Source organism: Hyperolius riggenbachi, chromosome 8 (genome assembly GCF_040937935.1).
Source record: "Hyperolius riggenbachi isolate aHypRig1 chromosome 8, aHypRig1.pri, whole genome shotgun sequence".
Taxonomy (NCBI): domain Eukaryota; kingdom Metazoa; phylum Chordata; class Amphibia; order Anura; family Hyperoliidae; genus Hyperolius; species Hyperolius riggenbachi.
The window spans coordinates 209,110,690-209,127,324 of record NC_090653.1 but is presented as its reverse complement, the minus strand read 5'-3'; the positions used below and the strand labels follow the sequence as shown (position 1 = coordinate 209,127,324).

General features: G+C 40.8%; 1 protein-coding gene across 7 annotated transcripts in view; it reads left to right on the top strand.

Annotated features, from left to right (window-relative positions):
* Positions 1 to 16,635, top strand: part of NEK6 (NIMA related kinase 6) — a 345,606-nt gene that overhangs the window by 225,832 nt on the left and 103,139 nt on the right. For all 7 annotated transcript variants that reach the window (XM_068249732.1, XM_068249735.1, XM_068249736.1 and 4 more), the window contains one exon: positions 1,309 to 1,425. In XM_068249732.1, the coding sequence (XP_068105833.1) occupies positions 1,345 to 1,425 (81 nt within the window). In that variant the 5' untranslated portion in view covers positions 1,309 to 1,344. The remainder of the gene's footprint in view (positions 1 to 1,308; positions 1,426 to 16,635) is intronic.

Sequence of the window (16,635 nt, the reverse complement as noted above, 5' to 3'; positions counted from 1 at the left end):
TTCTCTTTAAGTGTGGGCAGGCCCATACTCTACATCAGTTCCCTTAGGTATCTGTGGTTGTGGACAGATAGAATCTGGTACAGGAGCACAGGGTTAAGATTTATCCTTTAGTTGCAGATAGGATATTTTTGGAGATCACTTCCTTGTGAGCAGTGCTTGTATATATTAATTAAGGAATCAGGAGCTGGCCCATTTAGTCTAAACTAGAGATAAATTACCAAGTTAAGGTGAGAAATGTGGTTAAATTACCAAAACAAAACTTTTTGTTCTTTGTGTATCTGGCTTCTGTGATTTGCCTCCTGGTCATCTAATCCTTTGTTTCATTCTTAATTTATAGCCATTGAACTCAAAACGTTGTAGGTGTACAGGGGCAAACCCAGTATTTTCAAGGGGGTATTCCTGAAAGGTTTCCCTCAGCCACGCACAATACAGTATAATAATATGGTAGGACATCATGCTGGGTACACATAATGCAATTTCTCATCCAACTGACAGGATCTGACAATTATTCCCTAAATGTCCGATCTGCTCCCGATGGACAACGGGATCGATTAGGAGCAGTTTGGATACAGATAATAATGAGGACAGATGACATTGCTAATGAAGGGGAAAGAGAAGCATTCACACAGCATGGCACGGGGCTCTGCTCATACCTGAGTTAATACCTCTGTTAAGTTCCCCAGAGTTCTGTTAAGCTCCATGCTCTGTACACACACTGCTGCTCCATCCAAAGTCAACTGTAGCAAGGAAAGAAAGGGGTCGGTGCTGTGAGCTGCAGGATACCTGCAGATATTCTGGTGTTTCAACTCGTGCCTGTCCCCAGACACTGCACCCACCCTAGTCTCAGGGGGGATTCTCGGCAGCTGTAGTTCCCCCCCCCCCCCCACGTGTTTTCCGATAGTGAAGATTTAATCGTCCTGTATGGCTGTCTGAGGTCACATGGTGTTATATTTTTGGATTATCCATGATTGTTAAGTTTCACTGTAACACTTTGTGCTTTTACAGGGAAAGCCCTAGAGGATATCCTCATTAAAGGTTGTTAGGGAGAATGTTGAGAAACCAGTCCAACCGAGAAATTATAGCTTAAATGAAAGTTGCTATAATATCTGGAATGCAGCTGCTTACTTTGCCAGGTGAACAATATAAGTCATCTTCCCTTCAGTACTTTTCTGTAGGAACTTGTACTCAACATGAAACTTAAATCTTTATTATTATTATTTTTTTTAGTCTAATAAAAATATACTGACGACATTGTATTTCAGTAAATCCAGAGCAAGTTCTAAGCAACAGGTTTGTCTTGTCTTTCAGTTACATCAGACTGCAAGTGTGAACTGGAATGTTGCCATGGACGGACCTCACCACCTAGAAGACAAGAACAACCACTTGTGCAAAGTGCAGGCACAGGACTATCAGAATGACAGCCAAGTAAGTGCTGTTCTGTAATCTTCTTAGATAGCACAGTTTCTATTGTAAATCCAACTGGTGAATACATTTGAAGTTTGTTTTGCGCTTATTAGTTGGCTACCAACAAATTCAGAATTTAATCTCAAAATAATACTTTGGACTTCTAATCGTAAAATCTAAATATGAGGCATCCTCTGATGAGACTCTTCTCTTATGGTTACCGTAATCTGCATTTAGTCTAGAGCATAGCTCTTAACGGTCCCTCTTTTGGAGAGACAGTCCCTCTTTGGGAACCAAATCCCTCTGTCCCTCTTTATCCCTTATTTGTCCCTCTTTGAGGACTGATGTACAAATCTATGTAAATATACCTATTTTTCTATTGAAAATGTGTATAATTGACTAAAAATTTTATCCCCATCCTTTAAATTGATATATTTCTTATTTTTAAATGTCAATATGAAGGAATAGAAAGGATCAGTGTGGTTTGAATGATAAAACAACATACAGCAAATTCCCCATTATCCAGAATTCAGGCAACTGGAAGTCTTAACTAAATGGCATGCCTAAAAGATAACAGGAACTCTTTTGGGGGGCTTCCTGTGGGTGCTGGCAAGCTTTAAAATACGTATTGAGGCTCCAGCAACGTTTGGCAGTCTCCCTGATCCTCCTACAGGCTAATAGTGGCTTCTGGCATCTGTGTATGGAAGCCAGAGTGTCACATGATCCAGTATGGGTCAGCTGACACTCCAGCTTCCGTGCACTGGGATCCAGAAAGCTGCTCAGAGCACGCGTGATGGTTCAGGGAGACTGCCAGACATCTCTGGAGCCTCGGTAAGTATTTAAAGCGGACCCAAACCAAACCTTTTTTTAATTCAAAATATTTAGTTGCACCACTCTGACACATACAAAGATAAATAAACACTCCTTCAAGCCTATGAGTATTTCAGTGCATGCTTTTCACCCTTCTCTTTGCATAACTAGGGTTATACAGGTGGCAGCCTTTAGCAATTCCTCCATTGCCGGACACCGCCTACTCCACCAGTTTGCCGGATTGTGTCCCGGCAATATGAAAGGAAGGGAGGGGTTTCTCCAATAAATGTAAAATATTTTATATTTGTCATCATGCAGCTGAAAAAAGGCTGCTATTTATTATTATAATTTAGAAAAACATTTATTTTCTGAAATCTTGTATTTTTAATTTGGGTCCACTTTAAGGGGGAGGTTTGTGCTATTTCAGCCAGTTGCTCAAGCAATTGGCAAGCACCTTGTATCCGGCATCAGGCGATGCCCTCGGGGCTGGATACTGGGGACTTTGCTGTATTTTTCTTATGAAATCATTATATTATGCATGACTAGGGGTGTATTAGAGTATGATTAGGGGTGTGGCGTAAAGGGAACCTTAACTGGTGGGGGAAAAAAAATCACTTACCTGGGGGCTTTCCCAAGCCTCCTGCAGCCATCCTGTGCCCGCGCCGGTCCTTTGGTGCCCTCCGGTCTCCCTCCGCGGCTAAGTTTCGTTTTCGGCCGACTGCCAGTCGTCCTCGGACAAAGCGTCCTCTTCTTCCGCATTCCCCGTCGTAAAGAGCCGTAAGGCGCGTCCGCATGAGGTTCCCTTTAAGTGTCTTTCTTTCTGATCTCAAAAGGTTGGGAGGTATGCTATAGTAGTGGATAGGGTCATGTCAGCCTTCAGTTCCATGCTGCTTATGGGCTAGTCCATATAGCAAGGAGAACATGAACCCTGGTACAGAATATGGAATGGTCTTCAGCTGACCAGTAAGTACACTCTGAGTACATGAGCAAGTCTTTCATTTTTTTATTAAGTCTGTTTAGGTATATAGGAATCTTGAAACATTTACATTTAAGCACAAGCAATAATGGTTGTTTTAAATAGACCATTTGTTCAGTGTTTCTTTCACTCCAGGTGTCTCCAAGATCCCCAAATCCTTTGCCTGTCTGTTAAACCAGGCAAAGTCTACGTAATGATTTAAGGACTGCTAACAGACCAAATTTTGAGGGCAAATATATTTCCTCTATGCTATGAAGAGCATTATAGAACTTGTAATCCTGCAGTTAAGGGAAATTAGGTGGTAATAGAGACCAGCTGCTCCAGCATATTATTTAGGAAAACCTTCCTTCTCTAGTGACATGCTTTGTATACTTAGTTGTGTGTCAGTGTTCATGTGATATGGTTGATACCTGTGAGTTGAGTGCTCTGGTTTTAATAAGAAGGTCTATATGTTGTGCCTACCGTACCCTATTCACTTCATTATTTATTTCACATCACTGGACCTGAACACTATATATATGATATAGTGATTTGTGAATGTGTTTTTGTTTTGCTGTTTTGTTAATAGTTTTATGCTTGTATAGCTTTCATGTAATAAGTGAGGTTTTGCAGGAAAAAAATAATATTGTAGGTATTGCTTAGATGGCGATGCAACACTTTTATGTATATACCGTATGTTATTTATTTATTCTTTAAAAAAAAACACTTTGAAAGCTAAAAATCGTGCTTTTAAAAATGTGATCACTTGACTTAAGAGAGAGCAGGCTTTGGTGGCTACACTACAGCTTACATGGAGTGGGCGGCACTCCTAGATGTGTTAAGATGAAATGGGGCAATAGTCAAGTGGTAGCTTTTGGTCCCTGGTCTTTTTGGTAAGCTGAGGTGCGAGAGAGATCAATGAAGGAGACAGCTGGAACCTTTGACATCCACTAGGCCCCAGGTTGCCTTGGGGATGATCATAATCTGGGCCGCAGAATACACAGTCTAAGTACACAGCAGATTTCAGCTCATGAAATGTATAAAGGAGGAGGTAGGTCCAGTATGCACAAACTGATATTCACTTCCAGTCTGATGAACTATCCTACCAAATTATCGTATTGTCCAAGAATCCAAAGGGAATTCTAACCATCTGGAAACAACTGATACTTTTTGATCAATCATGTCCATGTCATGGTGTGTGCATGTTTAAATAATAAATAGATGTAATGTGACAGGACTAGGGTTCCCCAGGAAGTTTCTTAAGGTGGCCATTAATGAAACAAATCATCCAATTTGTAATATTTCAAAACGATAATTTGGGCCCCCTAACAGAAGGAAAGCTGCTATGCAATTTGATCAGATGTGTTTTTTTCCTGAGAATTGTATAGTTAATGGCCACATTAAAGGAAATCCGAAGACAAAATAAACTTATACAGGGGTTGGACAAATTAACTGAAACACCTTGAAAATCAACAAAATATATTTTAATATGGTGTAGGTCCACCTTTTGCAGCAATTACAGCCTCAATTCTCTGAAGTATTGATTCATACAAATTGTGAATTGTTTCCAAAAGAATTTTAGCCCATTCTTCAGTTAAAACACCCTCCAGTTCTTTTAGAGACGATGGTGGTGGATATCAACTTCTTACTTGAATCTCTAAAAACGACCATAAATGCTCAATAATGTTGAGGTCTGGGGATTGTGGTGGCCAGATGAGATGCTCAACTTCATTAGAATGCTCCTCGTGCTATTCTTTAACAATTCTAGATGTATGGATTGGGGCATTATCTTGAAAGATAGCATTCCCCTCCAGAAACAGTTCTTGAAACATAGGATGAACTTGGTTGCCCAAAATTCCTAAATAGTCTCGGCTGTTAATTCTTCCATGAAGGGAAATCATTGGCCCGGCGGATTCCCAAGAAATAGCACCCCAGAACCCCCGCTATGTTTTACGGTTGGTAGAAAGCAGTCTGGATGAAATGTTTCTTTCTGCTGTCTCCAAATGTACACTCGGCCGGAGGTCGGAAATAAGGTAAACGATGATTAGTCAGAGAAAATCACATTTTTCCACTGCTCGAGGGACCAATTCTGGTGGTTTCTACACCACTCTAAATGCTTGGAAACATTTGTCTTTGAGAGTAGAGGTTTTCTAATTGCAGTTCTTCCGTAGAATCCAGATTTGTGCAGCTCCCAATGAACAATTGTTGTGGAAACTTGGTTCTGTAGGTGTTCATTCAGCTCTGCAGTGATTTTAGGAGCCGTGGTCTTGCGACTTTTGGCCACAACTGTGCTTTGCTGAGGACGTTTTTCCTTCTCTTTCAAAGGCAGTCATTACTTTTGAGACAGTACCTCTTGAAATGTCAAGGCATTCAGGCAGTTTCTGTTATGGTAGCGCCTGCCATACGAGCACCAACAATTTGTTCTCTTTGAAAATCTGAGAGATCTGCCATTTTTATAAATTATAGCCAACTTCTGTTTAAAAATCTGTAAAAAAACAATTATTTTAATTAAACATATCAAATAACAAAAATAATAAACAAAAAAAATGTAACATATGGAAAGTTTTGATTGCTTAAAACATGTTCAAAGATTATGATGCCAAAATGTTAGGTGTTTCCATTATTTTGTCCAACCCCTGTAACATAATGAATTGTATGTGTGGTACAGCTAAGAAATCGAACATTAGTAGCAAACAGAGTCATTGTTTTACAATGGCAAATCGAATTGAGTTGAATCGAATCCCGATCGGACATGTCGGATTTAATCGTATCGTAAATAGAATCATAATCGAATCGCACAAAGAATCGTATCGTGTAGATTGGGCTTTAGAAAGACCAACGGCTTCTTTTCAGAAACCACCGTCTTTCAAATGAAAAAAAAGTTTCTTGTCCTCTATACCCTTCCTGGAAGCTAGAGCATTCGCTTCCAGGATTAAATTTTTTTTGACTGTGGCCATTTTGTGTTAACTGTTTATATCCCACAATTACAAAAAAATTACAATATAAAAAAACCAAAAACCCAAACATAAATAGTTACCTAAGGGTCTGAACTTTGTTAATATGCATGTGAAGTGAGTATATTACAAACATTTTTTTAAATTATAAGCTTGTAAATAGTGACGCAGAACTGAAAAAATGCATCTTTATTTCCAAATAAAATCCTGGCGCCATACTTTGTGATAGGGACATAATTTAAATGGTGTAATAACCGGGACAAATGGGCAAATAAAATACATAGGTTTTAATTATGGTAGCATGTATTATTTTAAAGCTATAATGACTGAAAACTGAGAAATAATGATTTTTTTTCCATTTTTTCTTAATATTCCTGTGAAAATTCATTTAGAAAAAATAATTCTTAGCAAAATGTACCACCCACAGAAAGCCTAATTGGTGGCAGAAAAAACAAGATATAAATCAATTCATTGTGATAATTAATGATTAAGTTATTGGCAAATGAATGGGAGGTGAAAATTGCTCGGATGCATAAAGTGAAATATCCCTGCGGGCTGAAATGGTAAACATTTTCAACACTGGCAGGTTCTGAGTAAGCTTAGCAGCAGAGGTGGTGGTGGTACGTGATGGATAAAGTCCCAAAAGTCTCTCTACTTCAAACTAGCAATTCGGGGAGATGCTGTGCAGTATAAAGGCTGCAAAACCTAGGGGTGATCCTGGATGGAAAACGAACACTCAGGCAGCAGGTATCAGCTGTCATCAGATCCTCATTCTTCCATCTGAAAAATATAGCAAGTAACAATTAAACACCTTACCCCAGCTGAAGACCTACCTACTCTAGTTCATGCATTTGTATCCTCCAGCTTGGACTAGTGCAATGCCCTATTTATCAGATCCCCATATAAAGTTCTGCGCCCCTTACAAATAGTACAGAATGTAGCAGCCAGCCTCCTTGCCTATGCCCCCTGAGGCTCATACATCTCTCCAATACTGCAAACTCTTCACTGGTTGCCAATAAAAATGGAGAATACATGTTAAGCCTGCCTGCTGACATTCAAAAATCTAAACCACATGGGATCCAAGTACATAGCAGATCTATTGGAACTATATGCCCCTCCACGCACCCTCCGCTCTGCAAATAAGAGGAATTTGGATATTCCCAGAATCCATTTAAAGGCATTTGGTACTTGGGCCTTTTCCCATGCAGCTCTACTCTATGGAACTCACTTCCACAATCAGGGTGAGGGGACCCATTTCTGGACAGCTGTAAGAAAATGCTAAAATCCCACCACTTTTACCGAGCCTTGGAGCAGGGCCAAGGCTACCATTAAGGCAAGAGGGGCAATTGCCCCAGGCCCCAGAGCCCAGCGGGGGGGGGGGGGGAAGCATCTCTTATTTAAAAATACGATTTGTCCGCCGGATGCCGTGAGTGGTGTGGGTGGTGAAGGACATGAGGCAGCAGCAGCGACTGGCAGGGCCTCCCCGAGTTCTCCCCCATCCACAGAGTTGCGCAACGGAAAGCATCGGTGTAACTCACCTGTCAGCGTCGTTTGGGAAGTTCAGCAAGTCTTCTCTACTTTACACAGTTTAGCTTCTCCTCTCTACTGCCCTCTAGTGGTGCCTCTCAGTACTGTGCCGCTGGAGGAATCAGAGAGGACACACTGTGACTATGAGACATGGAAAAGATTTGCTGAAGGTCACGGTGACACTGACAGGTGAGTTGTATCCTCCCTCCTCACTGCTCTGCATATGGGGGGGAGGAAGAGACTACCTAATCATGGGGTGAGCGCACATCTATCTACCTACCATGGGACACCATCTGGCTATCTAAGGGAGGGGCACCTAATCATGGAGTACATATCTGGCTATCTATACTGGGGGCAGCTACCTAATCATGGGGACATGTCTGGCTATCTATACTAGGTGGGAGACTACCTAAGGGGGTGGGGGCTTCCAGCAGCGGTCGGGGGTGGTTGGGGGGTCCCCAAGTTACTTTTGCCCCGGGGCCCCACTGGCTAGAACTGACCCTACCTTGGAGACTGCAGAACCCAGGATCACAGAGCCTTGAGTCCCCAGGGAGAAAAGCGCTATAAAATATTATTATTATGACTGCATGCACCCATGCTAGTGTTCCACAAACCTCTCCCCTGTCCCCACAATAAATAGCAAAAATGTGTGAACGCCATTGTGGATAAGGCCATCTGTATGATTATTATGATTATTACATGTGTAGAAACGCATTACATTTGAATTCAGTTTGACATATAGAAATTAACTACAATGGTAAACCAATTTGAAGTGTTGTATTTTTTATTATTTTGGTGGTAAAATCCCTTGAATTCACATTTATAGTTTTAAATTGGAATTGCATGCGAAAGCCACCAGCTTAATGTAATTGATATTATCAGTGTGCTAAGGATTTAAAATCACTGTTCCAGTATTTTTTGTAATGTCATGTAGTACACAAAGCAGCTCTATCTGCTCGTTACATGTGCAAGCTTGGCTTCGTAGTTCTGCTTTACTGCTTCTGTGACTGTAGTGGATCCATAGATGTGAGTCTACAGTGAAAGAGAAAGTAGCTGATACCCCCTTTCTCATGAGAAATCTATTCATTTTCTCAAACAGATCATCAGGGGGCTCTGTATGGCTGATTTTGTGGTGAAACCCCTCCTACAGTGTGATGTCAGCGCCTCACAGCACTGAGGTACTGGCATCACACTGTGGGAGCCTTGTTGCATTATGGCAAATAACAGCTGTTTCCAACTGCCAAAAATGCAAGCAGCATCTCCTTTCAGTGACATCACCTGCCAGCAGTAAAAATGTCACCATGTGATAAATGTCAGAATGTAAATCAGGGAGAGGAAAGATTTTACAATAATCAAACACTGACTAAATAATTTATACGTAATTATTGCAAAAATTAAGCACTTTTTTATTACATTAATTTCACTGGAGTTCCTCTTTAATAGCATGAAAAAAAAACAGTGTTTTATAAAAGCACAAATGCTATGTGTTATCCGTAATTTTGTTTCTATGTTATGTGGCCAAATGCAACAAGCTCAAGCCTCTTTACACTGAATATCATGTGATTATTCCTCACCCTTTACTTTCTGATTTCGCTGCTGTGGGGTACCTATTAAAGCGATACACTGAAGAACAGACGCAAGATATTGTGGATTGTAGAGTATTGGTAATTTTATCAATATTCTACTATCTACTTCTATGAATAAGCAATACCACTAACCTCCCCCCTACCTACACCTAACACTAAATTATCTTCTACCCATACATAACAATAACCTCCTACGTACACCTAACAGTATATTATTATTACTATACAGTTAATTTAATCAGTAATTACCACTAAAGCGTTGTGCCCAAATTCAGCAACCCACACATACGATAATCTATAACAGCTAAATTAACATTGAAAATATACTGTAGCCGCGCCAAAATGTACTTGTGCTAAAAGGCTAAGTTCACAGTTAAAAAAAAAAATGCTATGATTCAGTGGGGTGCGAGTGGATGCGTAAACGGATCCTATGTTAAGCATTCACACTTTCCACTTAAAGTGGCATGGGACCGTGAAGGGGAGCAGGGCACAATGTACATGTTCTCGACAGCCATTATTTTTCCGAAGACTGCAGATGCAGCGGGTGCTCACAGATATTTTTCCCCTCAGTTCTGGATGTACTCACCGGTCTTCTGTGTTTTCTACCACCATTCAGGTCCCTCCCCTCCCACTGTGGGCACCGCTTCTGGGCTCAGGGACAAGCTCAGTATATAGATCAGAGCCCCGTCAGAAGCATAGAGCTCCCATTGGATTGCAAAAGTCCAATGGGAATCCCCCTAGCACCAGGAAAGATTCTCATTGGTTTATGATAATCCAATAAGAATGAAATGAGGGTTAGAGGCTCTCTGGCTTTCATTATTTGTGCTGTAGAGTGTCTCTCACGTTCTGTCAAAGTGATCAGATTGTGGACATAGCCTTTGTGGAGCTTTTTACTAATCATTAGAGATGGTAAATGAAATGCAAATAATTCCAGCTTGCCTGCAAATTGAATGCAACTTGAAATAGGAAAATGAAATGCACTTGCAAGCTGGAATTACTTGAATCTCAGTGCTGATATTTACTGATTATATTGGTTGCTTGTCTGTGTCTGCAATATTTTCTGATTCTCTGTAAAAAAAAACACTTTTGACTTTTGAACGTGATTTTGAAAGTGAGCAGCCAACTCAGGGGGGACATTTGGCTGCAACAAAAGTCCCCTTATGCCGATATCTGGTTTTGAGGTGTCTGTCAGGTGGCCCTCACATTTATTTTGCCTGGGGGCCCCATTGTTGCTAGAACCGGCCCTGACATCACTGATATGCAAATTACAGCCATCAAAGATTACCTAGCAGGGTGCAACTTAAAATACATAAACTATTGACTGTTTTCTAACTCTGGGACACTTCTTAGGCTGGCACTGAGCAGAAGCAAGAAAACATTCAATCTACTTTGTAAATGTGTAAATATAAAATAAAACCATTAGATATCTAAAAAAAAAGGTCATTTTTAGGAGTATAATTGTTTATCTAATCAGTTTATTTTCACCTCGGGCTCACTTTAAACTACCTGTCGGGTATCTTGAGGTCCATTTCCTTCATCTTCTGGCATGTAGCACTGCCCCCTAGCACAAAAGGTCATTGGCACTTCTTTATTTGCAGATAGAAAAGCACCAATGACTTTTTAAGTGCAAGGGGGCAGAGCTACATGCAGAAATGCAACAGAAATTGACATTGGGAGACCAAGCAGGTAGTTTAAACTTTATTAAAAACAGGAAAACAATCTAATTGCAAGTGCTGTAAAATTGCAGGCAGTAGATTGCACAACACTTGCAATTGCAGCTGAAAACGCTGAAAATCGTAACGGAAAACAATGTTTAAATGCTACACAAAACGCTTGCACTTTACCAAGTGTTCTCAGTGGGTCCCTGTTCTAACTTCAGGTCTTCTTCGGACACTAGTATCTTCATAAAATTCTGCTGTTTAAGTAAAAATGTAAATATTAAAATAAAGAACATTTCAGTATGTATGTATGTATCTATCTATCTATCTATCTATCTATCTATCTATCTATCTTACTCTGAGATAAAGAGACCTGAATTCCAAGTAATTAAAAAAATAGAGAAAGTCTACGCAAGAAAACCATGTCAAGGTCATTATAATTTAGGTCATATATATGACTTTGTCAGCTGAATTGTTTTAATGAGCTTACAGCCAGATAATTGGGTGGGTGCCCTTATTTTGTATGCACTGCTGCTGGTTTGCTGCAGTGAATATTAATCTACTATACAAAGAAGTCCATACACAGTCCGATTCGAGCATCACTTGTGAAGGCTGGGTGAGGATTGGCAAGGATTGTTTGTATGGGATTGCCCAGGAGGAATGAATGGGCTCCGTGGAACACTGGAAGTGATTCTTATCACATTTTCCAACTTCTATAAAGAAAAGGATATTTTAATTGCCTGAGTTTGCAAACTGACAGGCTGGAAGTTGGAAACTTGTCTTGGCAGGTTTGGTGACAGGCAGATGTCCCACCAGCAATCCTGCTTGGGGAATATATGCTGACCATTTCTGCATACTCTATGCCAAATGTCATACAATGGATATTTGTTGCTGCAGTAGTTATACATGTAAAGTTTAGGTAGTAATTTAGACTGTTTTGGGAAGCTGGTTACAGGTCATGTGATCACTAATTAGAAATGCATTTCTGCCTGTGGACAGGTGGAGTGGATGCCCAAATTGTGTTGGAAACTGTGCATGCACATAAGTTACCTAATTTCCATGCATATGAATCAGCAGTTTAATCCTGCGCTTAATGAAAGACCGGATGCTGTTTCCTAAACTAAAAATACTTTATTTTATAAATCCAGATGAAAATAAATAATCTAGCAAATAGCAATACAGAGCAGTTCAACTCTCTTCCCTTCTCATGACTGGTGCTAGAGCATACATGTCAAACTCCAGCCCACAGTCCAAATCTGGCCCTCAGAGTCATTAAATTTGGCCCTCAAGTGATTTCCCCACTTTACATTATGTTTGGCCCACTCTAGACCATCAGGGAAGCTATATAAAAGGTGAAGGTGAAGCCCTAAATCACCAGGGAAGCCATATGGAGGAGGCAGGGGGAAAGCACTCAGCACTAGGGAACTGTATAGAGGAGGGTCACTAGACACCAGGGAACTGTATTGGGGTTGGATGGGAGGGCATTAGACACCTGGGAACTTTATAAGAAAGGAAGGTGGCCAGTAGACATTGAGGTTGCCCCGTGATTAGGTCCCAGTGAACAACTTCGGCCCACTTTGAATTTGAGGTTAACCCCCCCCCCCCCCCCGTGGGTGCAAGTCATGAGAAGGGAGGGGTAAGGAGAGACTACATGTTAAAAGACAACAATCAGGCTACACTGAGCTACTTTAGACTATTATAAAGCAATGGATCTGCAGCACCTGTGCTAAATCAGTGTGCTGATAGTGGCCTCAACCAGTGGTGTAGCAATAAGGGGTGCAGAGGTAGCGACCACATTTGGGCCAGAGGGGCCCTTCCTCAAGCACAATATTGGCTCTCTATTGGTCCTGTGCTGGTAATAATCACTTCTATAGATGCTATGAATAGTAGTAATCATTAACAAGCTGTTCCCCATACCCTTCTTGCATCTCTGACACTGTATTTGTCCTTGGCAGGTTTTGGTGCGCTGTATCAATTGTTATGTATTGAGTGCTTGGGGGCCCCATGTAAAACTTGCACCGGGGCCCATAGCTCCTTAGCTACGCCACTGGCCTCAACAATATATGCATAGCACCAGTACTCCAAAGAGGCACAAAAAAGATTAACACCACTGAATGTAAGTTGAAAAAGTCAAAGAAGATGTTATTACATATCCAGAAATATCAATAATATACACAAAATGTTAAAAACACTTAAAAAAGCGTATTATAACCACCTGCCTGCATAATGGAATACATTTGCATGTATAAAGTGCATGCTGCAAAAATCAAAGACACTGAACACTCTTATGTAATAATAAATCTGGTCATGCAGTTCCAATAGGACCCTGCACTGACCATAGGGGTCCAGTCAAAAATGGCGCATATGAAAAATGGCGCATGGTGATGCCGCTGTTTTTTTTGGCTGCTTATTGTTTTTTAACAATAAGCTATAAACGTTATTAAACATTATTTAACTTTTAGCTATAAAACGATGTAAGTTATTCTCTGTGTTGCCTGCTGTTAATCTCATTAAAAGAGAACCTCAAAGCTGCCATGTCAAATATCAGCCAGATGACAGAGGCTAGTAGGCTACAAATATAAATGCCAGGGCTCTGCCACTGCCGCAAAAGTACATTCTTACCCTGTGCATGAAGCTCCAGGCTGGTGGCTGGCTGGCAGTGCCCGCTCTCTAGTGGTGCTGGAAGTGGTCAAACAGCCGATCCTGTGTGGGTGACCCAGCTCACTGCTGCTTGCGTGGCATTCCGGCTCCTGCTGCTGTGCTCTCCTCCTACCAGCATCATCCCTGCGCTGTACCAACCACCCTCAACCCAGGATCTGCTTTTCCTAGACGGCAGAGGTGGCAGGGCTAACGTGTCCGCTCTCCACCCGTCCAATCCTCTCTCTTCCCTCCTGCTGCTTGTGTTGAAACTTGAGAAGCCGCCACATACGAGGAAATTGTGTCAGTGAATGAGCCAGCAGCCGGAGCAACCCTCCTCACATTGGGTTAATTAATGTTAAAGACAATCAAATGATAATTAGCGATAAGCCGCTTAACAATTTAACCTTTCAATTCATTTTCCGTCTGTGCGCCATAATTAAATATTGATATTGCTAAATAACGTTAACACTATGTTTTCAATGCGGCACCATTTTTTAACATCAGCGCAGTGCGCCATTTTTCTTTGACCCCGACCATAGAACACGGGTTCATAAAAAACTGCAAGGTGAACACTGTGATATTATCTTTGAGTGCTTCTATATATGGTGGCCCAGAAAAGGCATTAAAAATAAAACAACAGGAAACGTATAAACGTGGCTAATAATTAACAAAAACGAGTGTATCATGGGATGGAACAGCATACATGAACAAGTGTGCATCTAGTGTAAGGTGCAAAATGCACCAGCAATAGTAATGAGCAAGATACTTAGCCCCGTGTGGTATGAGAGACACTGGCAAGCTGAGGAGTGTCTGCAGGGGCAGGGGTAGACCCACCGAGCGGCCCGACATGTGTCACGGCAACAACGCTGCTTTCAAAGAGCCCAAGTGCCGGCTTTGAAAGCAGCGTTGTTGCCGCACATGGGGGATAACACATGGGGAGCAGTTTGCTAAAACTACAATCCTCAGCAATGACTTCGGTCCAGCTAGTGTTGCAAAAGTCTGTTTATGCAGAGCTTAGTTTCCGTGTGTGACTGCATTTTACAGAGGAGACAACAGCACAAATTCGTGAAACGTTTGCCAACCATTACTGTGGTTTAATATGACCCAGATGATCACTGCACACATCCCCAGCAAATAGCAGGTGTTGTTGCTTTATATCCATGTATTTGGAATAAAGCACACATAGCTGTAGCCTCTAATATTTTTAATGATCGTATGTAAATGTTTTCAGCTGTAATTATGCTTTTATAAAGTGATTAAAGTGCATTTTTCTTCAAACTTTTTTTTTAAGAGCAGTACTTAATAAAATTACATTTTATAATACTCCTATAATACTCCTCCTTTATTTTATTTATTTGGCATGGATCTTTGTGAAATATATGTGTGACATTTGCTGTAAAATGACATATTTCAGTACGTAATTCATTACAGCGCATGTGTGTGAAATGTGTAGCATTTAAGCTGGTGAATACTGAATAGTCCTCATCAAGGAAACCTCATTATTTTATATTACTCTGCTTGACTGTATTATTGCAAAGCCAATAAGTCAGAATTCCGCACATTGTGCAAACAGAAAGTTGATCCTCAGGTATCTCTTTCAATCATCAGAGTTACTTTTTTAAATGATTACAGTAGTGAAATGTCCGTGTCCTTTGCGGGATAAAATGGCACACAGACATGAGGTATAATTTATGATTAGCCAATCAGAGAACATACAGATCAATCACCAGATCAGTCACCTCATCAAACCAAGTATCAATTTTTGCAAATTAGATTCTGAGGCAGTGTTCACACTGTCCATGTGAACTACGCATGCCATTTCCCAAGTTTTTCGCCATTTCCCAAGTTTTTCGCCATTTCCCCATTCCCCATTCTGTATTTTGTGATTTTCCTGGTTTTTCATTTTTTTTGTACGCGTTATAATGTCATTTTTCAAATTGTGATTTATTTTGTGCATACCAGTGAAGTTAACTTGCATTAAAAAGCGGGTGTTTTCTGCTTTTCTATTGACATTAAATGTGAATCACACACAGAAAAAGGAGTACATTTTAAAAAGGTTTTGTAAAAAAGGGTAATGCCGATATCTACTATCCCCAAGTCTAAGCAGGGGCAGCTTATTGATCCACCTCCCAGCTGCAGCCATATCTGTCCTCTCCCAGGGCTCGGGCATTCGGCTCCTGTTCCCCGCAGCTGTGTTGGCATTCTTGCACCTGAGGGCGGTGGATGTAGACACAGGTCATAGAACGCTTTAGAACATCAGTAACAGGTGATTATAATCTAATGTGTATCGCACCTTGCTGTATATGGCACTGTGTAGCTAGCCACAGACCAGTCACAGTTCCCATACTGATCCCTGTTCACCACTGAAAGCATGTACAATGGGCACGTAGATAAGTGTCAGGATTGAAACATGGAGCAGTGAAAGAAGGTGACCTGATCTGATGAATCATGTTTTCATTAAGATCATGTGGATGTTTGGGTGCGTGTGCTTCATTTATGTGTGGGATGTGCTGGAAAAAGAAGTCTGATCCATGGAGGTCCTAACTTGCACAGTAAAGGAGTTCACAAAACTGCTGCTAACATCTTGGTGCCAGATTCCACAGGATGTTTTCTGAGGTTGGCTTCTATGACTCAGCAGGTCAGAACATCATAAGGGAGATCTACACAATATTAGACAGGTTGGCAGATGGGTGGTTTTAATGGTTTAGCTGCCCAGTGTATACACAGTACATACTGATGAGACTGGAGTATTAAAAAGTGTGAAATTACTGATGTGGCCTGTTAACGGTTTGAATTTTGCTGAAAACTTATCACAACCTCTCTTCTTTATTGTTGTTGTGTTTTCATACTTTCATGTCTTTTGTGAAGCTGGAAACAATGGTAGTTAGCTAGACCAAGCATATGCCTTTTTCATGAACAGAGAACTCTAGGATCCTGTGAATATATCACTTTTCCTCATAATGTGTCACAGGGGTATACTCTATATAAAGTACAATGCATCTCATTACACTTAAAAGAATAGTAAGAAAAGACTTAAGCTGTATCATTGTGATCTGGGTCTAAACCTGTGATGTTCAGAAACAAAACAGATTTTAAAAAAG